This window comes from Aulonocara stuartgranti (assembly GCF_965226115.1).
Source record: "Aulonocara stuartgranti genome assembly, chromosome: 12".
Classification (NCBI taxonomy): Eukaryota; Metazoa; Chordata; class Actinopteri; order Cichliformes; family Cichlidae; genus Aulonocara; species Aulonocara stuartgranti.
Genome location: NC_138948.1, coordinates 16,212,325 through 16,235,669, shown reverse-complemented (window position 1 = coordinate 16,235,669; position 23,345 = coordinate 16,212,325). Strand labels below are relative to the sequence as shown.

The 23,345-nt window shown below is 39.4% G+C and overlaps 1 protein-coding gene across 6 annotated transcripts in view; it reads left to right on the top strand.

Moving 5' to 3' along the window:
• Positions 1–23,345, top strand: part of grid2 (glutamate receptor, ionotropic, delta 2) — a 555,291-nt gene that overhangs the window by 49,023 nt on the left and 482,923 nt on the right. The window contains exon 1 of one of the 6 annotated variants that reach the window (XM_082553594.1): positions 11,648–11,819. The exons of the other annotated variants lie outside the window; for them this stretch is intronic. Within the exon in view, the coding sequence (XP_082409720.1) occupies positions 11,792–11,819 (28 nt within the window). The 5' untranslated portion in view covers positions 11,648–11,791. Of the gene's footprint in view, positions 1–11,647; positions 11,820–23,345 lie in introns of those variants that run through there. 6 annotated transcript variants of the gene reach the window in all.

Below are 23,345 nucleotides of genomic sequence, written 5' to 3'. Positions count from 1 at the left end.
AATCTTCTATCTGTAATCTTTGTTTATCTGAGCAACTTAACAGATTTACATTCAGCTGCAATGTACAATATGGCTAATAGCAGTAAGAATACTGGCCAGTGGCTCTTAATGAAAGCAATCATCTTGGTCGAGCCAGGCAGGGTATTATGGCAGTATTTAATTCACAGCTTCTCTGTGGTTTGTAAGCTATTAAAACAAATGGGATTTCCATTTTTCTTTTTTGCATGGCAAGACCCCTTTTAAGCTTAAGCCAAATAACATATCTGTGATATCATGACTGCTCCCTCATGCTCCCCCCTTCTCATCCACATCCATATGAGCAGACTCCATACATATCTTAGACATTCTTAAACACCAAAGGCGGTGCTCATAAAGTTTAATGTAAGCTCTAACAAGATGTCAAGGTCACGCTGCTGTAATATTATAGGAAGCAAGGCTCTCTCACAATGGCAAGTAATGAAGTTCTATTGGTCATACTTGAGGGGGCTCATTGTTCGGCTCAGGGAGGGAACATTAATGGGATGGATTATTCACGACAGCCTGTTGAAAGGTTTATCACTCAGTCAAACGGGGATATATATTGTCTGCCATACCCCCTGTTGGTGCACCATCTTTGTACATAAACACATGGAGCATAAAGAGAATGCTGGGGACTTTTTCTTTACCTCAGAGGGTGTTGACTTCAGTATTTCCTGGATGTTCCATAAAATTGAATTACATAGGTGTGTATAAGCCACACTGCACTTTAGTAATATTGCATCAAATCTTGTAGCAAGGTCGAAAACTAATCTAAAAACTAATGAAAACTAATCACTTTATTGAATTTACCAAAACAGATTAGCCTTTGAATTATGTTAACTCAAAACAGAGTAAATAAAAAATCAGGGGAAAAAACCCCTCAATAATCTTTGCAGCACATCACACTAGAAAATGCTCTTTATATCATATTTCAACTCTGACTGGCACTTGTGAAAGCAGTGGTCTGTACATCTCTCTTGGAGATTAGAAGGCTTAGGTTGCAAGCTCCGATTCTTTCTGCGTTCTTCTTCTCGCTTGTTCTCTCCGATTATTTTGATCAATAATCCTAATGGATGAACCACCGTTTGGTGTGAGAGAGGGAAAAAAATGTCTTGAGAGCAGAGGGGGATGGGTGAGACAGGGGAAAAAGATTGAACAGGAGAGAAAGTCAGAGTGTGAAAGCAGCAAAGAGCTTAAGAGCCTTGAACACATGTTATTTGACGCAGAAGGTTGTGTAGCAAGTCCCACAGGTGTTCTTGAGAGTGTTGGCGGTTCTGTTTTGACTCCTCACCCCTGAACTCCCTATCATTTTTGTACATCTTATTCCTCCTTTCTTTCTGTGCTTTTCTTTTCTCCCTGTGCTCTTGCTCCTTCCAGCTTTATCTCCATTCCTTACCACCAACCTCCTAATTAGATATGGTCCGATACCAATATCATAAATTTGGATATCTGCCGATACCGATATGAATCCGATATAGTGTGTTTTAATCAATAAAAATGTTTTTTAATATCTTGTATAAGTTCATACTCAAGTTACAGAAAAAAAAAGAAACACTAAAGCTATTCTGTTATACCTGTATGCAAAAAATATACTGCACCCAAAATATTTCATAGTTCAGCAATACTGATCAATCTAATAAACTTCAACCTACTCCATCCTCCCTATTCTGGTATTTTAAAGAGTAAGCAACCTAACTAATAGGGTTCTAAAACTCCCAGCAAAAAAAAAAAAAAAAAAAAAAAATAGGGAACCACCCACCCTCCACCTCATGATGCTTCATCGACGTAATCAACTTTAATTTGATGCAGTGTGGGAACTCAATTATTTTTCAAGAATAATTAAATAGATTCAGCATCTTTCTTCCACAGAATTGCAGACTGCACAGATGGTGGTATAGCTGATGGTAATAGAAATAGAAAATAGAAAAGAATAAAAAAGTAGTATAGCTTACTAGGGTATATTAGACTTAATAGTTAACTATATACAGTAATGGACTTCTATACATTTTTCATCAGATTAAAACTTTGGGTGTAAGATTTGGATAATTATTTATTAAAAGCTACACATTTTAAATGAGACTAAGAAAGAAAAGTATGTCTTTGTGCCCCCTTTTCCCTGTTCATGCCCTATCGGCCCCCTTGGCTACACTTTGCTAGATCCGCCCCTGCTCAGTTACCAGCCATCAGCTACGTAGAAAAGGATCCTGGTGTAGAAAGTAATATTAAATAAATTCTAACAACAGCTTATCAAGCTTAAACGTGCTGCTGTTGTTCAGCTGCTGGTTTCCTCCTTCTGGTGCGAAGTGGGCAATAAACAAACAAGAGAGACGGACTCACGACAGAAAAGCCGATCAGCTGATCATTGATCAGTTTCATGATTGAAGTAGCAGTAGGAGAGGGAGGGAGAGAGAAGAGGCAGTCGCATGGACTTACACACTTGCTTTACTTCTCTCGGGGATAACTTTGTCGGAGATGAAATGCTGGGTTGTCAGCAAAGCTCCAAATGCTCAACCAGACCACCGACAGGTCTTGCACGCCACAGCCGCCCTATCACGTGATGTATACTGCTTCGACGTGCTAAGGTTATGAGGCGAGTTAAGGCGTGTTGCAAGTTTTGTGAGGTGCTTTTTTGATATTTAATGGATCGGATTACATTTTTTATTTCTCTCCGATATCCGATCCAGTAATTTAGGTCAGTATACCGATACCGATATGTAATATCGGATAGGTCCGTCTCTACTCCTAATATCCATTTACGTTTTTCATTTTCCCTTATAGAACACAAATGATCTACAGTCCTGTTATAAATTGCAACAGGACTGATTTATGAAAAATTGGGCATATTTTATGTTGCAGCACTACCACATCTAAAGCGATGTACTAATCTGCTGTTCACGGTCATATAGACATTCACGACTGCACTTTGCTGCTGTTGTGTACCAGCTTCTGCTCGTTTCTAGACCATTCTGATTGACTACCCCTCTCAAAAAAGCGATCTAAGCAGCTGGAGTTGGGGGCTCCTGTGCTCTCAGAGCTGTATGCCTGAGATGATCAAATTATGGATATTCTTTCCATTGCTATTATATACAGCTCCGGAGAGAAAGGAAGGAAAACTCTGACAGTGTTTAGAGCAGTCTGAAGAAGAGTGCTCAACACACATAAGACTTGCAAATACATTATCACTTACTTCAGACTTGGAAAAACTTTTTTGTGAATGTTTTCAAAATGATCAGCGCCTCCAAGGATGTTCGCATTTAACATCATCGTAGTAAGGTGCTTGTACCTGCTTTCAAGTTGCAAGATTTCACAGTCAGATTATTATTTCATTTATTTAAAGAATAATTTGTTTTTCTTAAACATTATTTACATTTTTCTTGCATAACACTTTATTAGAAGTGAGTGACTTTTTTTTTGTCTTTTTGTGCGTGTTAACCACCTGAAGGCCACAGCAAAACTGGCAGTTTGATAGAGATCATGTAATTACTTGCCACAGTACAGACACATTGAACTGACACCATCGATGCTTCTCTAGTGTGAATGGGTTTTTTTCCCTGTGATTGCCCAGTGGACAGCCAAAGATAACCTTCGTCTCAGCCTAATTTCAACCTAAAGATGATGAGCTCTATTTTGGTTGGCCTGATTAGTAGTTTGCATTTATCTGGGGCTCCCATGACCCAATCTGATATCTAGGGCTGCGCCTACATGCACATCCGTTTGTGCACGAGTGCATTTGTGTTAGCCTCCCCACTGAGAGATTTATGTGATGTTTTTTTACACCAAGGACAAAGTGTGAATGTGTATGGAAAGAGTTTGTCTATGCAGATTTGTAAGTCTGTGCATGGAAATTACTGATCTCACTTGTGTGTAACGTGAGAGACTGCCATAATCCAGCATCAGATAGATAGAAAATATCTAATGAGTCAACTCTTGCTCTCTCTTCCTTCTTTCGGAGTCAGTTGAGGTCAGTGCAATGATTGCTGCAGTTAGATTTTTCATGTGAAGGTTTTCTCATTGATACCAAGGAACAAATTAATGCTTTGGCAGTGAGGAGCACAATTACCACAGCTGCCATCCATTCTGTATTATTTTTGCTAAAACTATTATTAGTTATAAAACAAAAGAGAGGAAAAAGTGTAGCTTCAAATCAGAAATTTGTGTGTTCTGTTTTTATAAATCACATCTTAGTCTGAGTGATGCTGTGTCAACCCAGATAGCCCCACAACAACCAGAACTTGAAAGAACTACAGGTAAATCTCAACTGCCCAAAAGGTGGTAGGTCCCCTAGGAACATTTATTTAACTACCTCAATGAACTTGCCCCCAGTAGTAACCAAGTCATGCCCTTTGTTCCCAAAATCTGTTTCCACAACAGAAACTTTGTCAACAGGTTTGAGGAGATACTTGAAATATTACTTCCACCACCTTATTGTATTTTTTGTTAAAGTGAAAATAACCTGATCCCAACTACAGACAGTGTAAGATGGAAGCTACTGTCCCCTCCCGAGTCGCCTGATGGTTTGCCAGACTGGCTTTGAGGCTAATCAAAAGTCTTGTTCCATGGCCTCACCAAACTCTTCCCACACTGGAGTTTTTGCTTTAACTACTGCCAGAGATGCATTGTGCTTTGCCTGCCAGAACCTGTCAGCTATCTCAAAGCTCAAGAGAACTTTTCCTTCAGCTTAACCGCTTCCTTCACTTTCCTTCAGTGTATCTCATCTGGTACACTCATCTACCCCCATCAGAGACACCAACTGCCTTGTGGCTACAACAATGTACAGTCCCATCAGCAAGTGAGGTGTAGGACGTAGTCTTCTTGGACTAAATGTCCCCAGACTCCCTGGTATGTTTTAATAGTTCTGCTAGAAATGGGATTTGAAGACCTTGAATTGATACCAGACACTATGGATTCAAGTAAATTGTATAAATACTGTGTAATATTGTGAATCTCTCACTTAGTTTAGTCAGTAGACTGCTGATTCAACAGTTGTCTAGGGTAGGAGCTGGGTATTTGCTGGGTGCTGTATTGAGGCATTTAATGGTTTTCAATTTAATGGAAAAAGGTGCATAAGCAACAGTAATCACCACAGTCTTGAGAGGACTGTCAAGTAAAGTCCATTTAAGAACTTGGGGGAGCTTCACAGGGAGTGGAGTGAAGCTGGTTCCAGTGCATCAAGAGCCATCACTCAGGGATTTTGGGAAAGGGGCGACAGCTGTCACGTACCTGATAGCTAGCCACTTCGGAATCAGAGATCAAAGTACACTGCATGAGTAGGGAACAATGCATAAATAAATTAAGCATTTCAGTTGGTTGTACACCAGACTGACACAGAGAATAAAAAAACTTAAACAAAAAGTTGGACCCACCTATTTTTAAGCAATCTGTTATGGATTGTAACACATTTCAGCATCATGTTTCTGTAACACTCTTCAGAGTGTTGCACTTTGCTTACGTAGCTTAAGAACAAATGTTACGTAACCTTAGTTGGCAACATTGTTATTTGGCTACTGTTGAATTTTATTTATTATATTCACCATTTTAATTGCATTCCAGAGCAGGTTGTACCAAACTTCATGTGCCCATGTGATTCAGGTTTGTCTCGCTACAAAGAGGTTCTCTGATCAGTTCAACTATCTTTCCATTAAAAGTTTGGACATTGAATTATAATTATGGCGGAAGAATTTTTGTTTTGTGTTATAATTTGTAGCCAACAATCAACATGAATAATTGCTCTATTCTCTAGAGTTCAGGTTAACATCCACCCTTACCTTCTGTCTGTCTGGTTGGTGTCATTTAAGGTCAGTGTTAGGTTGTGTTTTAGCCACATGGTACTTTTCAGCTGAAGCCTCATACATTAATTTTGGCCAAGGATTTCTCCCCCCCCCCCCCCCCCCCCCTTTTTTTTTTCTCCTTTCAGTTATTCAACTATTAATAATCATCAATAAAACACAATTATTTTCAAAATTCGTCTACTAACGTTACTCACTGACCTAAACATTACAAAAATCAATCGCAGAGAATTGGAAAAGCAAATATTTTAAGCTCCACATATAGAGGAACTCCATTAAGATAAACTGTAGCCTGAAGGCTGTGGGGGTCTATTGTCATTGACATAGCTCACATTGTGCTGTTTACACAGGGTAATAGTTTGAGCCAAAGTAGAGATAAGGATGAACAAATGAAGATCAAATCAAGTCATGAAGCCGAAATATCAGACAGCAATATATAGGTAAAGGACTTACTGACATAGACACACAGAAAAAGTAAGCGCGATAAACAGAACAGAGATAAGGAAAAGATTTAGGCTTCGAGAAGGAGATCAACAAAGTGAGGAAAAAGAGAAAAACTGATTTGCAGATCAAGCTCAGGGAGTGTTTTAGCTCGTGCTGGTAGCTCTTCCTGATGCAGCAGTATTAAGAGTTCAACTTTTCACCTCTACCTGAATAAAGTGACGAGAGTAGAACAATGTGTGTTGGGCCACTGAAAGCGTAATTGCATTAAAGGAAGACGCAAATATGTGAAGACAGAAAGTAGGGGTGGGTAATAGGAAATGGTAGAGCACAAGTTTTCAAGACTTTTTGAAATTCAAATTCTAAAAGTGGGAAAAGGCCAAAAGGATGAGATGCTGTTAGGGTTGTTCCCTGGCTCTGGATGGGCCTTTGTGGGGTAGATGCAAAAACAATCAAGACTGGTCCATGTAAAATAGGCAATGAGTCTTTGCTGTCTGTTATTTCTGAACATTTGATAACCTAAATTGTCTAATATAATTTGATCATAATTCTCCTATTTATTTGGCAAAAAATCATGTATGCAGGAAAAACTGTGTGTTCTAGGAAATAAAGGGAGGATAGGTGCAGTGCAAAGAGCGGAAAGGAAGGAGACTTGAGAACTACACCACTTGCTTCCCTGCATAATGCATGCAGGGTGATTTGGTGCATGTAAACAGTCTCTGAATGTTTTATAAGATCAGGTTGACCAAGTAATACCACGTGGGAGAAACAAAAAATGGTCAGAGTGGACAAAGCAGAAGACATGGCTGTGAAGGTAAAAACCTGGGGGAAAATGATATATTTTATTGAACGTGCGCTTTAGTGCATTTGTTTGTGTGCTCGCGGTGGTGGAGGGAGAAGGAGAGAAAAGGAGTACTGAGATGTTGTGGTTAAGCTCTTTGTATGGATGGAGGCACTCCCTATCTCCAGGAAAAAAACGTTCTTTTCACAGTACAGCAAGCAAGTGAACTGTGGGATTATACAAAGCCATTGACAGAACAAGTTTCCACTTCAAAGAAATTATGGCTTTTAAAAGTTTCATAAAGCTGCCTTAGATTGTCTGAAGGACAGGGAGATAGTGTTGATAGCTGTGGGATTGCGGTGTGTGCCAGGTGCACTTGTGCCCCTCTAACTTTTCCTGAAATGTCCTTAAACTTACAAACTTACACATTAGGCGAATAGGCTGAAGTGGAAATAATTAATGAAATTACAGTTGAATTAAGTATTCAGAGTTATTCTGTCACTTTAGTTCTAGTTCTCTCTTTTTTTGTGTTTTTCATAATTATGGACCGGTCTCATACCGCTGCGTTTGACCTCAGTGGTTGAATGGACTCTAACAACTTCATCATAACTCCCCAGTTCTCATTGAGTAATCTAACCTTATTTTTTCTTAACATATCCTGATATCTTGGCCAAAAAGATATTCAACACACTGGTTTATTACTATAGGTCTTTAAAAATCATTCAAGCCCTCTGCCTCAAAAACTGTCAAATATATGAAATATAAATAAATAATTTGGTCACTTGCTCATATAGATGCCCAAAACAACAGGCACAGAAAGTAAGTGGTTAAGTGAGGGAGTCATAACGAGAGAGTACCTCTTTAGTCTTCTTTACTTTATGGGAAAAAAATGTCTTTAATATTGCCGCATTATAACGGTTTAACTTTGAAACTGCAGTGCACCCTTTTAAAAAACTGCTAGCAGGATGAAGACATTTAAATTTTTTACAAGAAGCGGCACCAGACTTGGTTTTGTTTCATCACAATTTCAAACCTCATTACTCATCAGGGCCTTTGCTGCAGAGAACTGGAGCTCGGCAGTATCTCCTAAAGCTGCAGAAGCACTTGGTTCAGTGATTCTGTGGTTCCTCACAGAAATCCCCACAGAAAGAAGGAAAAGTGTTCACCTGTAATGCTTCTTATTATACTTGTGGTTTACTTTCATTATTAAGCACATAAATCACAGTCCACACCCCTCATGTGTTGAGGGGTGTGGACTCACCACCACTCCCTTGTGACAGGACACAGACATGCATCATGCTGACACAAGGACTGGCACAATAAGGGTTGATGTCAAATAGATCTGCTGTATAATGACATTGTTAAAGGAATTAATGTTGGACCAACATAAACATAAACTCCATTATTAGTGAATAACAGTGCTGTTTACTCTCTCAAATCCCTTGACTAGCATCACATTTGAAAAGGGGTTCTGAAATTCTCCATTACTGCCATTACTTACAATTTTTGATGCTGCATTGATTATTGAACTCTCTGTCTTTTTATCCAGAGCTGTTGTGAAATCAATTTTACATCAAGAACACTTGCAGCATAAAGGTTTCTAAATCAAAGCCTTAAACTTCTAAGGGGGAAAGTCTTAGGAGGGGAAATTGAATGAAATATGCTCTCTCCTCTGCCGCAGTGGTGCCCTAGAGTAAGGCACTTAACCCTCAGCAGTTCTAGTGGAATAGCTCAGCTGCCCACAGAAGACTGCTGTGGGTTGATCCTACGCTTGAATGTGTGCAAATGTAACCAGCGCCTAAAAAGGTAGCTGCTGCAGAAGATCAGTACTAAATGGGGGTGTTAGCATCTGAAAAGCACTTCATGGTGCCATGTCAACTTTTGACTTTCTTTATACAAACTGGTCAAATGAGACTCCATGTGAGGCTCCCATGATCCATTATAGGTACTGAGTGTGTGTGTGTGTGTTTTGATGAAATCATTCATCAGTGCACGAAGGAACACTGTAGGGCGGATCTTTCTGGAGTTAAATCTGCATCATACATAACCATTTTTTAATCAGAAGAAGAATCAGAAAATGTTAAATGCTTCTGCCTGCACCCTGAAATGCTGTGAAGAAGCTCTGTGAAAAGGGGGATAAGAAAATCCAGCTCAACCAGGCAATCATACTTTGCATGATTTTGCCAGAAATAGGTCAGGTATGAATAACATAGTTGAAGAATGCATGATCATTCCACAAAGAAGCCAAATTCAGTTCAGCATTCTGTTCCACACGTATTTGTTCTGTAATCACCTCTGGTGAAGCAGCTGCAGCTAACTAAGGGGAGGTTTAACACTACTGAAGTTCAAACCACTAGGCCCCAACCATTTTATTTTTAATTATATATTTATTAAAGCAATAAGAAAAGAACAAACTGAGAGGCAAGAAAACAAGAAAAAAGTTAATGGGAAGATACGATGCACGGTGTACTCAGCTACACAGGTGCAGTATGTGGAGAAAAGAGGAGAGCTTTCCCCCTACATTCCTCTAACAGATGCTGTTATAATATATGACTAGTCATGCAAAGAAACATAAATATGTCTTAAGTTTTCTTCTGGGGTTACTTCCTAATCCAAAAAAAGGTAAATAGAGTTGTTGGTGACTGTACTTGTCTGTGTGTTTGAAAATCTATTATACTTTTTGATGAGATTTCTATTTGTATATTGAAATAAAAAAGCACGCATTTGTTGTTTTTTGGTTTATTTGTCATTTTTACCAGTTTACTGTTGCTTACGAGCTAAGAGAACTGTATTCAACAGCATTCAGTGCAACTAGAAATCAGCATTTTTATTTTAGCAGCTGAAGCATATCATAATTGATGTGACAGTATTTGCACAGCTTACATTGAGATAAGAGGGAAAGATTTGTGAATGAATCCTGAATTACTTAAAGAGAATACTAACCAAAGGCTGTTTCACCAATTTAAAAAAACAAAGTCGGATCAAAACACTGACAGATACTATTGCGGGTGGTTGCTCGAGCAGACAACTTCGACCCTAGGAGTTCAAATGCCCTCTTAGGGCCTCTGGATTTCTGGAGTCTTGATCTCCTCCATACCTGCTTCATGCCCTGGTGGACGGGGCTGTGGCTCCCCACACCCTCTAGCAGATCATTACATGAAGGAACCTTTTAAAAACAAGCGCGTTCATGCTCACAGGTGTACACACGGGTGCTCACACACACAAACTACACCCTTTTTGGCTCCTACCTCAAAGCACACTGTGTGCTGTCGATATTACGTGCTGCACAATAATGTTTAATATTTAGTATTTACTGTTATATTCCCATATATCATCGTGATGTTGTTTAATGTATTGCTCTTGTTTTCTTCTGCTTGTTTTCTTTTTTCTTTCTCAACAGGTGATCCAGGTGATTGATATATGTATTTTTTTGTCTGCTTATTTAGTTGGTTTTTGTTTTTTTTTGCCCTTTATCCCCGTCCCTCTTCTCCGCTGTTTTTTCCCCCTCTTCCTTTCTCCCTTTTCTTTTCCTCATTCAAGTCTGTCCCGTATCTAGCAAGTGAAAATAAAAAATAAATAAAATAAACAATAAAAGGTGAATCAAATAGACCAATTACGGCAAGGCTGGGATGGTCAATTTGGTAAAGTAAATCCGTTGGGCATCTTTCCTCGCCTTTAGACAATAATTCTGACGGCAAAAGAGCCAAACGGGACAGGCAAAAAAAAGAAAAGAAACGTGGTTGGTTGCAGTTAATAGACTTACATTAGTTTTTGTTAGCTAACTAGTGACAGAATCGGTAACTCAGGGGAAAATAAGGACACTATAACTGAAAATCTGTTTAAGGGGATCACATTTGTGCTGCAGCAATGAGTTTTATGTTAAGAAACAGAGGACACACTGTCCACTTTCACTGCCTGTCTCTGTAACTCTCTGTCTCAGTGGCTGTTCCCTGTTTGGCTAGTTGCACTCAAACAAGAAAATCAGCTATTTGTTATGCAGTATATCCTCGGCTTCTTAGCAGAAAAGAAAAACAAAACAAAAACAACAAAAAAACCCAACAACAACTAAAAAAAACAACAACAAAAAATGCCCTCTTTTAAATCCTTAAAATACTCTTTGTTTTTTTAAAACAGTAACAAGGGGCAGGAAATAAAACCAGCAATTATTGTTAATGCTGTTGGAAACCATGACAAATTGTTCTTGCTATTTGTTTTTGCAGTGATTGGTGGTCTGCATGCAGAAACAAGTCCAGTTTTATTTAAACTTCAAGCTTGCATGCTAATTTTGGAATAGTAGCTCTAGTGTGGAGAGAGAGAGAGAAGAGGTTCCGGGTTTATTTGAAAAAAAGGGCTTCAGACAAGTAGAAGGACAAAGTAGGTGTAAAGTGAAGAGAGTCAGGCATCAGAAGGAAAACAAAATGCAAAAAACAACAAACAGCAAACAAGCAAATGTTTTTCTGTAGTACATAGAGGAGATGAGAACAAAGAAAACATGGGACCCATTAGATTGAAGGATGATTAACATAGACAGGAGCTGTAAAGGATTCAGAAGGCGAAACTGAAAGTGAAAAAGATTTGTAAGCAAGAAATAAACAAAGGGAAAGTCGGGAGAGGACTCGGGGAGGTGCATGGTCGGCTTGAGCGATTCCCTACAAAGTGAAAGCAGAGTGATGAAGTGCTGATATATGGAGTCAACAAGTCTGAAGAAATCGAAGAGGCAAGGAAGAAGGAAGCGGGGGGTGTAAGGGATCTCCAGCAGGGGGTCATGCAACTGACTCAAAGTCGTAAAAGAGGTACAGGTCTAAATCACACGCATCAACCTCACATAATCATTCTTCTTTTTTTTCTTTGGCCTGTCCTGCTCTTATTTTCTCACCTTTTCTGCAGACCAAGCAGAGTGAACTGAGCTTTCTCTTCAATAGAACCTTTTACCTCTCTCTGTGTACTGGACAAAAAAAGGAAGCTTGCAATCCTGCCATGTCTCCAATGGATTAGTTATATGATTATATATGCTGTTTGACAAAAGCTTTTATCCGCAGAACTCAAAGTGATGCACCAGGCGATCTATAGGGAAAAATTGTGGGCGAGTCTCATTCGCGTACACAAAAAAGGCTTAGCACAGCTGCACAAAAACAGAAACAGTCGATGCAACATATGTGGCATACTAATAAATACTGCAAAAAATAGATTCTGTTGTCATTTGAGTGAACATGATGTGCCAGGTGAAAGATTTAAGTAACTTCACTGATCTGGATATTAATGCTGCTCTCTGTTATGTAAGGACACTTTTTATTCTCTTTTTATTTTTCCTATGTGTGGCAGTTTTTTAATATGCAAAAGGGGGAAAAAAAGAAATCCTACAGCAGGAGTCCTGTGGGTGATGAACAGCTTGTTGGTGAAACTCACAGCGGATTGCAAGGACTGCGCAAGCCAGCAGAACGGCTGCAAACAGGCAAAAATTGGCAGACAGAAAAATGTTTCTTTTTTTCTAGTCACTCCTTCCTGTATGCGTGCTACAGGAACCTAAAGATATCCATGCAGTCAGTAAGTGGAACGGACACTTGTCAGAGCTACATTAAGATTTAGAGATTTATGTTAGACAGGCTTAAACTTATCAGTTTAATGTGCCTCTTTATTTCCTTTATGTCATCCTGTATTGTCAGTTGCTTGAAAATTAAACAGTTCTTTTAAATGTCTTCTTTAATTAATGCTATTCACTTCGATTTTATTCTTCTCTCTCAATGTTCTTTTAATCCAACCATAAATCTGTTAATGACTTTTCCTTTAAACATTTTCTGATACCTCATTCTTTTATTCACTCCCTCTAACCTGAGCTGCAATATGGCCTATGTCAGGTTGGCCATAGCCCATGATTCCTATTACCATTTCTCTCGAAAACCCCCTTACGTGCCACGAAGACTATTAACAACTGGTAGCATTCCACCTCTTGTTGCTGTCATGCTGGGCTGAAAAGTAGGTTCTATTGGGATGATCATATGTGATGTAATGACAGGTGTGGTATTTTGGATGTTATAAAAAATTACATTCATTTGTTTATTCAGGTGGAGAGCAACTAAAGGAGGGGTGGCAAACCAAGGAAGCCTTGCTAACACCAAAGTAACTATTGAAAAAAGTATTTACAATAGAAACCCAAAAATCAATTAAGATTTTAATTACACTAAAAAATAAGTCAGTAAAAGGAGCCCAGGTTAAACAAATAAATAAAAGTTAAATAGAAATAGTCTGAATTTATGAGAAGAAACTGGCTATGTGCTAGACACCACAGCCTCTGAAAACAACCGTGCTAAAGATCCTCGATTTACGGGGCAGGTCCGATCCTTTGTTATAACAGTAACTTGCTGTCCACTCCACAGCGGACGGCGCTGACCTCTGGTACAGAAAGGAGACAACTCGGATGATTCCCATGGCTCTCTGCATCCAGCTTTCATTGCAATATTTTAATCCCTAAAACACTGACATGTAGCCTTGGCCTCCCGGCCAAGGCTACTGTCTTGGAATTAATTTCCGTATATTTTCTGTCAGTGTCTCTGCTGTCTTGCTCCTTTGTTGTTGTCTCCTTCCCATGCTCCTCTCTAGTACTCTCTTTTGAAGTGGTAGACTGCCGAGATTTGGTTAATTTGTTGATAAGGGAGACCTGGATAGGAAGTAAAAGCCATCTACAAATACTATAAAGCAGCAATTTTCAAAGTAAAAACATGCAAATTATAAAATAGATTTAATGTAAAACAAATCAAACCCAACTCTTAAGGCACAGAAAAAAACAGATTATTTTTTCTGGGTTATGCATATTTTTTCCCTTCAACTATGATATGTAGATGGTGAAAACATTGTGCTGGCCATAGCTTAGAAAAAGTGGCACTTGTTCATTAAGTTAAAATCTTGAAAAAACAAACAAAAAAACCTCCTCTCTTATATTCGATACTGTATGTTTATAGTTTCAAGGTCAAGAACAATGGGGAGATAAAGTAATACCATCTACCCACAGTACAGCCTGTCAGCATGCCCCTGGGCCTGCCTAACATGCCATTACGTGGCCAATGGTGTGTGAACTTGGCCGTATGTATAGCGGCTTGTTCAGCCAGGATGTGCACATCATGTATGTACGAGATGTCCAGGCATCTACCTCTACCTCGCTGTAACTCACATCCCCTGAACTCAACTGATTCTTCACATGAAGTGCGTCTGCTACTTCCCACTAAGTAATGACAACATAAAGCATGTTTATGACCACGGTACTCACTCAAATGGGAAAGGCGAGCATATACCGAGCACATATATGTGTTAGGATATATATCAATATGCTAAACAACATCATCCACAGCTGTTTTTTTTTTTGTCAAGTTTGGATAGATAGGAGGAAAAGGAAGCAGAAGACAGAGGTCAGGGTGACCAGTAGAGTGACAGCGCCAGAGTAGTAAGTGTTAGAACAGATAAGAAAAAAAGTGAGACAGTGTGAGGTCTGCTGTCTATCTAGCCTGTCTCTATGAAGTTAATAAACTGCTCAAGAGCAAAGCATCATGGCCATCAATCATTCCAAAATAGGAAGTAGGAGAGGCAAATTGAAGAGGAGGGGAGCGATGAAGGGCAGTTGAGCAGGACACAGGGGAATGGGTCAAGGTCGAGATGAGAACTTGAGAGAAAATTGACAGTTGGTGTTATAGTAGGACTGAATGGCACAGATATTTGTTGACTTTGTCCTTATTCCCTATTCTGCTGGATGCCCTTTCGATATCAGAGGAAGGGATAGACTGGAAGAGACGGGAAGACAGTAGCAGGCCAGGAAAAAAGAGAGAGATAAAGTTTGACATACTAAAAAATGTCTTTCCGGGTAGAAGTAGAATAAGACTAAAGATTAAAGGCAGTCATGTCAATGTAAAAAAGAAACTATTCATTTCCTTCTGTTTCTACCTTTAACAGCTGCCAGAGAGAACCTAGAAAACTTTGATTCCCACATTCAAACATTGACTCAAATTGGCCTCATTACTAACGCAACTATCTGGATTTCTCATCTAATGTAAACTTTCCAGGTGTTTGTGTGTTCATGTGTGAGCACATATGCCCTGTCTTTGTGTTCACCTCCTTGGCACAGATTAATTAGCTTCTATAAATCTAGGTGGAGTACCAGTTGTCTATGTAATGAGCAGTGTGGAGTGAATAGGCGGAAAATTAACATTAAATTGCACATCATGCTCTGGGTCTCAGTGTATGGCAGCTCACCTCATTTTCTGAATAAGAACAGCATGAGGCACAGATGTTTCATCTCGACTTGGAAAATATTTCTAATTCCACTCTTGTTATTAATAAGAAAGGGCTTCTAACAACCTTGACTGAACTCCCCATGGTGTGCTATTAGCAAAGAACACAATTTAGTCGTTGACAGATATTTTTGGCTTTTGATTAGCTGCTGTTCTCTCAGACAAACCACTTTGATTTTGGGGGGTGTGTGCTTTTTTTTTTTTATATAAAGCGTTTTACAGACATTAGCATCAGTTGACTTCACCATTTGAAAGAGTTTTGTGGTCCCCATTTGCTTTAGTCAGTTTCATATAAAATGACACTAGTCTGCTATAACCCCGGTGACTCTCTCTGATGCTGATTACCAACTAGCCTGGCTGAGCTGCTGTATGTAGCATATGACACAGCTGGAAACATCTATTTCTTCCAAGGAAAAATGGACACAGGACTCAAAGGTCACCCCTAGAAACTCAGAAATGGGATCCATTTGTTTTTCACATACATACTGGGGAAAAACCTCAAACCATTCCTAATTTCTTTAAATATTTCTTTTAAGGAGTCAAACTTTCTTAATAATACTTTTCCAGGCTTCCTGAAGGTCATTCAAAGTTTTCCTTTGAACAATGACTGCTTTTTCGCTCATTTGTAGTCCAGTCCAGAACGTTTCTTAAGCCACTTAACACTGAACTATGAATCATTCATTCAAAAGGCACCTAACTCACAACCAGTGTTGTGTATACACATAGCATACAACTTAGCAAAGAACCCATTTTAAATAGCATCTGTAGGTGATTTGTTAGAAGCAGCCTATCACAAAAACACATAATTTTTCACATTAGCTGAAAGTGTGAAGACATAAAGTTGCGTACACAAGGTGATTACAAAAGTAGAAATATGATAAATGCATCTAATCCTCCAATTCTCTATCTAGTACTGAAGCCCCATCAGAAATGGTCTCAATGGAAGTTGGCTGTGAAGAAGCTGTCCATAAGGGAGAAAAACAGGGAGAAAAGGCTGGGGTACACAAAGTTAGACAAAACTAGATTGAAAACCGGGACAGGTCTGTTTAGGAGATTAGGATAGGAAAGCAGGGAGACAGAGACTGCAGAGACATGCAACAAAGTGCCCTGGACTTGAACCAAGGCTGCTCAATTTAGTCTTCAGTCATGGGATATGCTCACATGATCAACCAAGTGAGCTAAAGAGGAATCACAGAGCTGTAATTTTTGGTTGCCATTATTATGTAATGAGGTGGTCAGTCGATGGGTAAAACAGTGAGTGTCTACAGTCATCTGTAAAACATGGTAGAGGCTCTGTCATGGTTTGGAGGTTCATTTAAACCAGGTGTGGGGAGATCTGAATGCAGAAAAGTACCGTCCGATTTTGGGCACCATACATTCTGTAAAGTGTCTGATTGGAAACAACTTCCCTGTCAACATGGTAGTGATTCCTAAACACATTGCCAAAACAGTAAGAGTGTACCGAGTATTCTTGGATAAGGAAGCAGACAGTGGAACACAATCAGTCATGTACTGGCTACCGAGAGCCTGGACCTCAAAGAAAAGCTTTGAAATGTCCTTTAAGAAGCCTGGAGAACTATTCTTAAACACTACCTACGTGAGTTCAGACTGTGTTAAAGAATAATTTTTTCCTGGAATGATCTTTGTAGTTAGGTTAATTCTCATGACGTACTATTTACATCTCCTTTCGTCAGCTTGTGGCCACCAAGCAACGTAATACATAATGATGAATTAATTAGGAACTGACGCCTTGTTTCATCTTTGGTCACCAAAATCCCTCATCATCTACATGTCAGGCTTGTGCTTGTCATTTTCTGACTCTCCTCAGTCTTTTTTTATGGCACAAGAGAAAGAGAGGTTATTAATAAATTGATGAAATGGTGCTGGGCTATCTTTCATTTTGAGTCTGCATCTTTTTTCTCTTTCTCCCTTCTTTCTCCTTTTGTCCACGGTTCTATCACAGTTTTAGTGTTTTATTCTTATGCAACTAGTTTCTGCCTCTTGGTTCATTTCAGTGGCTGTTGAAAGCCTTTGTGGCTCAAATGGGTGGAGGCGAGCTGTAGAATTGGGCAATTGACTCACTTGGAGAATATTTTAGAAGGTGTTTTTTTCTTTATCAAATACCTAATTTATTGTAGTTTGATTGTAGTTGTGTGCTTGTCTGCATTAGAAATTGTACTCTTTATGTGTATCTCTATCACTGGAAACACTGGGTATAAAGAGACTCACTCAAGCCAGTTGGGTCTTTTGTGTGTGTGTGTGTGTGTGTGTGTGTGTGTGTGTGTGTGTGCGTGTGTGTGTGAGTGAACTGTGCTTATGACGTGTGTACACTGGTGTATGAAAACACCATGCGCGTTCCTTCCCTCTGTCTGCAGATGCTGTATGAGATTGGACAAGCCCAGTCAAAGCCGTGTGGGATAAATTTAGCTCGTGCTAACACCCTTGGAGGCCTCTTAATAATTGAGAAGGCATCTGCTCCAATTAATGTGGCCCTCTAAATGGAATCCCTATTTAAATTTTCTCTAACTGGGTCACTCTCTTTCTCACTCTTCTTCTTCTCCTCTCGCTCTCCTTCTCTCTCTGCGGTGCAGTAAGGAAGAAAATGAGCTGCCTTCTACTTTTAAATGGTTTTTAGGGTTTCTGAAACATCATCTGGGATGTTTTGCCTGAGGTCTCCCAAGCGCGCGCGCGCGCACACACACACACACACACACACACACACACACACACACACACACACACACTGTGTACACGCACTGAAATAAAGTTTTGACAGATTTTTCATGCAGCCCTCTTTTGAATGAGAAAAGGGAGGATCTCGTAACTTCTTTGAACTTTGATATGGCTGATAGATTTAGCCTATTAAATCAAAAACTGGGGGGAGGTGTTACCAGTTGGGCGTATAATGACTGAGTAAGCAGTTACATTGCCTGCCTCCTGGATTCTGATTAGTTACACTTTGAGACAGTTAGTTCTCAAAGTGGATAAAAACTTATTGATTTCCAAACAGCAGGATATTAATTTGAGTAGTTGGCCAGATGAGTGTTTAGACTATATCATGTACATATGTAATCAACAATAATCAATTATCAGTATCATAAATACAAAGCAGTAAGCAGTTGAGAGGTAGATTGATATGTTTTCATAAAGGTAAAAAAAAAAAAGTTTAGTTGAGTTTTGGGCAGGGATAGCTCAGTAGGTAAAGTGGTCGCCCCATGATCGGAAGGTCGGTGGTTCGAATCCACTTAACGGCTACCCTGAGGTACCCCTGAGCAAGGTACCATCCCTACACACTGCTCCCCGGGCGCCTGCTTAGTGGGCTGCCCACTGCTTCACTGAGTGAATGGGTCAAATGCAGAGAAAAACAAGTAATTTCCCCATGGGGATCAATAAAGTATCCATTATTATTATCAACAGTATGGTGAGAGCAAAAATATGACTGATGATCAAGTAATCCATGATATTGAGTTGAATGTATGTCTTCTCTTAACATATGGCAATTTTAGCAAGATTTTAACCAGATTTGTCCAAGACCAGATTGGTCTTTAAATTTTGGATTACTTAAAGTAATCACAATTGCTTTTGACAAATCACTTCCCTGTGCTTTTCACCAGCTATAAATCAGCTTTATCCGAGTCTGTCACCAAACGGGCTGGAGTTCTCTTCTTGAATCCCATCTCTTTTTGCTTTCCAGTGTCCTTAACCACATTGACTTCTCATGCTTCCCGGCTTCACCTCCCTTAGTCTTTACCTAAACAGCCGTGGTATAAAATCATGACTGCTATGTAATCCCCAGTGGCTTTTCAGTATTTGGGCAATCCCTCCTGAGTCACACAGACTGTTTTGTTTGTGTGCGTCTCCACACTTTAGCTTTTCATCTGTCTGCTGCAAAAAGAAGAGAGAGAAAAAAATTAGGGTGCCTGATTGCTTGTGTATTACTGTGTGTATGCATCTGCTTGTGAGTATGCATAATATGTGTGGGTGCTTGTGCTTGGGGGTGGGTGTGCAATGCTAAAAATAGCTCTGTGGGCCATAGCGACAGGGAGATCCAGTATGCAGCTGGAAGCTGACTCACAGGGTGGACACTTTACTAGATGGATAACACACTGCTCCTTCGCCCTGACCCACTGTACTTCTTTCCTCCTTTCTTTCCTTTCTTGCTTCCATTTGATCTAAATGGCTCACAATCGCAAAGGCTCATAGAATTGTAGAAGTCGGCAAAAAGATCAGTGACGTGTCTTTTAGATCTCAACTGAAAATATGGTTTTATGAGCATCTCTAATCCAGATCAGGGAAAAAAGCAGGTTCTCACAGTGGAGTCATTCGCAATGAGAGGTAGACTGGTGTTTCACAGAAAATGAATAACACAACACAGCAGCTACAGTGCAAGTATTTTAAGGGTCAGAGTTTTAAAGTGTACATATATAGTGTATGAAGACTCCCACACTGGGAGAGTGGCTCCAGCACATTCCTGGAAAGACATTTGAGATCTCTGTCTGGAAGAGTGGATACTTGGGAACAACAAAGATACTGTGCAGGACAAGCTCCCAGGCCTCTGGTAGATGTCCTGAGCTTGAAGGATAAAGTCTACCCACAGTGTGAGTGAGGAACTGATAGATAGATAGATTTTTTGATCTGATAGGTTTACAGAGGGTGGTCATGAAAAGAGAAAATACCCAGTGAGCGGCAGTTCTCTGGGTGAAAATGTATCGTTGATGTCAGAAGAAAATGGCCACGCTACTGTAAGCTGATAGGACGGCAACAGTAACTTAAATAACAGCTTTGCACAGCCAAAGTATGCAGAAAAGCATGTCTGAATGCACAACACATTGATCAATCGAACCTTGAAGCAGATGGGCTAATGCAACTACAATGCTAAACCACACCAGCTACCACTCCTGTTACCTAAGAATAGGTCTGATGTGCACATTTCAGATTGTGGCATAAACAACATGAAAGGATGGATCTATCAATGGTTCAGGCTGATGCCACTGATGTAATGGTGTGGGGAATATTTTCCTGGCACACTTTAAACCTTTAGTATCAACTGTACATCATTTAAACACTGCAGCGTACTGGAATATTATTGCTGACCATATACATCCCTTTATGACCTCAGTGTAGCCATCTTCTACTTCCCGCAGGATAACCTGTCATGTCACAAAGCTCAAATAATCTCAAATTGGTTCCTTAAGCAATGACAGTAAGTTTGATGTACTCAAATGGCCTCCACAGTCAGCAGAATCTAGTAGAGCACTTTTAGGATGTGGTGTAGAAGAGGAGATTCACATCATGGATATGCAAATGTGCGATTCTATTGTGTCAATATAGACCAAAATCTTTGTTTCCAGCACTTTGTTGAATCTGTGCCACAAAGAATTAAGGCAGTTCTAAAGGCAATGATAGAAACTCCGGCCTACCCTTTTTAAAAACTGCATTGTCAAATAGCTTACAGTCTAAGCAGATTCCGTTTTGAATAGTACCCACATATGACAAGGAAGAAAGAAAATGGAACTGCAAGAGAAGGAGAAAAATAAGGAGAAAAAAAGGTTTAGTTAAAGAGAGAGTGAGGTGAATAAGAATGAGAGTGAAAGAATGTAGAATGTCATTGAGAAGAAAAAGAAAAAAACAAGGAAAGGGGAGAGAGTATGTGTCCGACATGAATCTGTCTGCTTGTGTCACACTGCGTCTGGTCTCTTTTCACCTCTCCTGTGCCTTGGTGATCTAAATGGAAAAAGAAGTCCTAATTTGAATTTTGCATTCACATTGCATCTTGACACAGTTCTGTCTCATGTTAAAAAATGAGACAGTGCAGGACAGTCAGAGAAGAGTGCAAACTAGAGAGGGCGAGAAGAGAAAACTGGCAGAAAGTCAGACTGTATGACTCAGAAAGGGGAAAAATCAGGGCTTAGGAAAAAAAAAGTTCACACTGAGATGTAGGGGGAAAGGGGATGAGTAAAAGACAGGAATAGTTAATGAGGGGATAACATAATTGTGGAAAACCACAGAATGTGATACACCTGTACCTTTCTACGCAGAAATGTTAAACTTCTCCAACTTACATCAAAACCTGCCGACTCACGCTCTAAGTTAAAGCTATTCTAATTGACAGCAGCAGCTACCGCAAGTCAGAAAGCGGTTTCTCGTAGTCATTGGTTACGTTCTCAAAGGTCAGCATGCAGGTGGTTTTAGCCTCAACAAAGCTGCCAAGATTTGGTGTAGAGCACTTCATAAACAATATAGTGAACACCAAAGGGGTGAAAGTACCATGTGGTGATTACCAAGTAGCACTCAAAGCAGATTTTTGTCTATAATTTGATCATTGTGCTAGTTTAGCACACATATCTTTACTCCAGTTTTCTTAGAGAGGTAGCTGGATGTTAGTGGTATTTGTGGCTAAATGCATAGAGATGCAGGTCTTTGAATAATGGACATTACTGCATGTGCAGGTGCCTGTTTTCCTAACAAAACATGGCTAGTTGCACCCCTGCTGGGTGTATAGATGCCCCCTGTATAATGAGAACACTGCCTCCTCTGCACATACACGCACACACGGACACACAACAGCAACTTGGATCATCACCGCACTAGCAGAGCCATTCCACATGAGCACCTTTAGCCATTAAAATACACAGCTGAATGGAATACAAAGAATGGCTGAGAACTGCGTGCTGAGCTTGTTTCAGGGGTACTACAAGTTTCTTCCCTGAATCTGACAAAAGAACTAAACAACCTCAATAAAGTCTAACTTGTAGTTGCTAATTTAAAGCACAAATTAACTTTCACACCACTAATTGTAAATAGAGACAGTAGCAGGGAGCGAATGCACTTTAATTTTGGATAGATAATTGCTGTAGTAGTAGAAGGTAGTTGAAGGAATTATAGACAATATAGTGAACAAGAATCATTTACCAGCAAATGGGTGATTTGGGCACAAGGTTGGTTATTATGATGTTTTTAATGTCTCATTATTATCACATTTTTTAATGCAAGTATTGCACAGATATAATATTTTTTTTGTTAGGAGGTTAATATAAACTATTATTATACTATTATAAATTGGTACCCTTAAACATATTTCCATTCATAGCCTTTGTTTCTGGTGATGTCCTATTCTGTTACATGAGTTACATCCTCTTATTGAGATATAGTGTTGCTGCTACAATGTTAGTGCTATTCTTGTGAATTGGTAATACAATTTCTTAAAACAATCATCTTTATTCTTATCTAATTAATACCCCTTAAAAATAATGGATAAAAACTGTCATTTGCATTTTTGTCTGTAAAATCCATCATGCATTATCAACTGCTGCTTTACCTCCACTCCACAGGTTTCCTGGTTCTCTTTCCTGGTGCAGACATAGGCAGCTAAGAAAAGGAATGGATGAATGGACCAGGATGGAAAGGGTTATTTAGGGGGATATTCTCTGCTAATTTAAAGACCAATAACATAAAAAACTGTGGTGCTTTCTGTTTAATTTTGGAGTCACAGAAATGAATTCATGCCTCATTCTCCGTGTTAGTAGCTCTGTCCACAGAGACCTAAAGTAGATAGAGTTGTACACTCTGTCCCTTACAGTTTGACAATTAATTTGTTAATTAGATATACTGATGCCTTGGTTTTTTAGGTCCTCTGTAATTAGTTACTAATTGGAATTACATCTCAAGCAGGGAGACACAGAAACAGAGGAAATTGGGTTTTGTGAGGGCGTAAATTGATTATGTGCTCTTACTGTTGTTTTAGTCATACCTGCTGTTCAGTCTTGTGAGGGAAATACATTCCTAAAGCCAAACAACATGGTCAAGAATTTATAAGTTATAAAATACTGTCTAAGAACTGGTTCTATTAGTAGCATTAAAATAATGGATGTACAGATAGCACATTTTAAAGAAGAAAGCTGTGCACTGGATTACATTTGATCCAGCTGCCCTTGTTAAGAGAAAACCTGTCAGTTGGTGGATTTAGCTTATGATGTGTGTATGTATTCATTTTCATTTTTTACTATCCCCAACACAATTAGCTTTTCTGACCTAACGAGGACA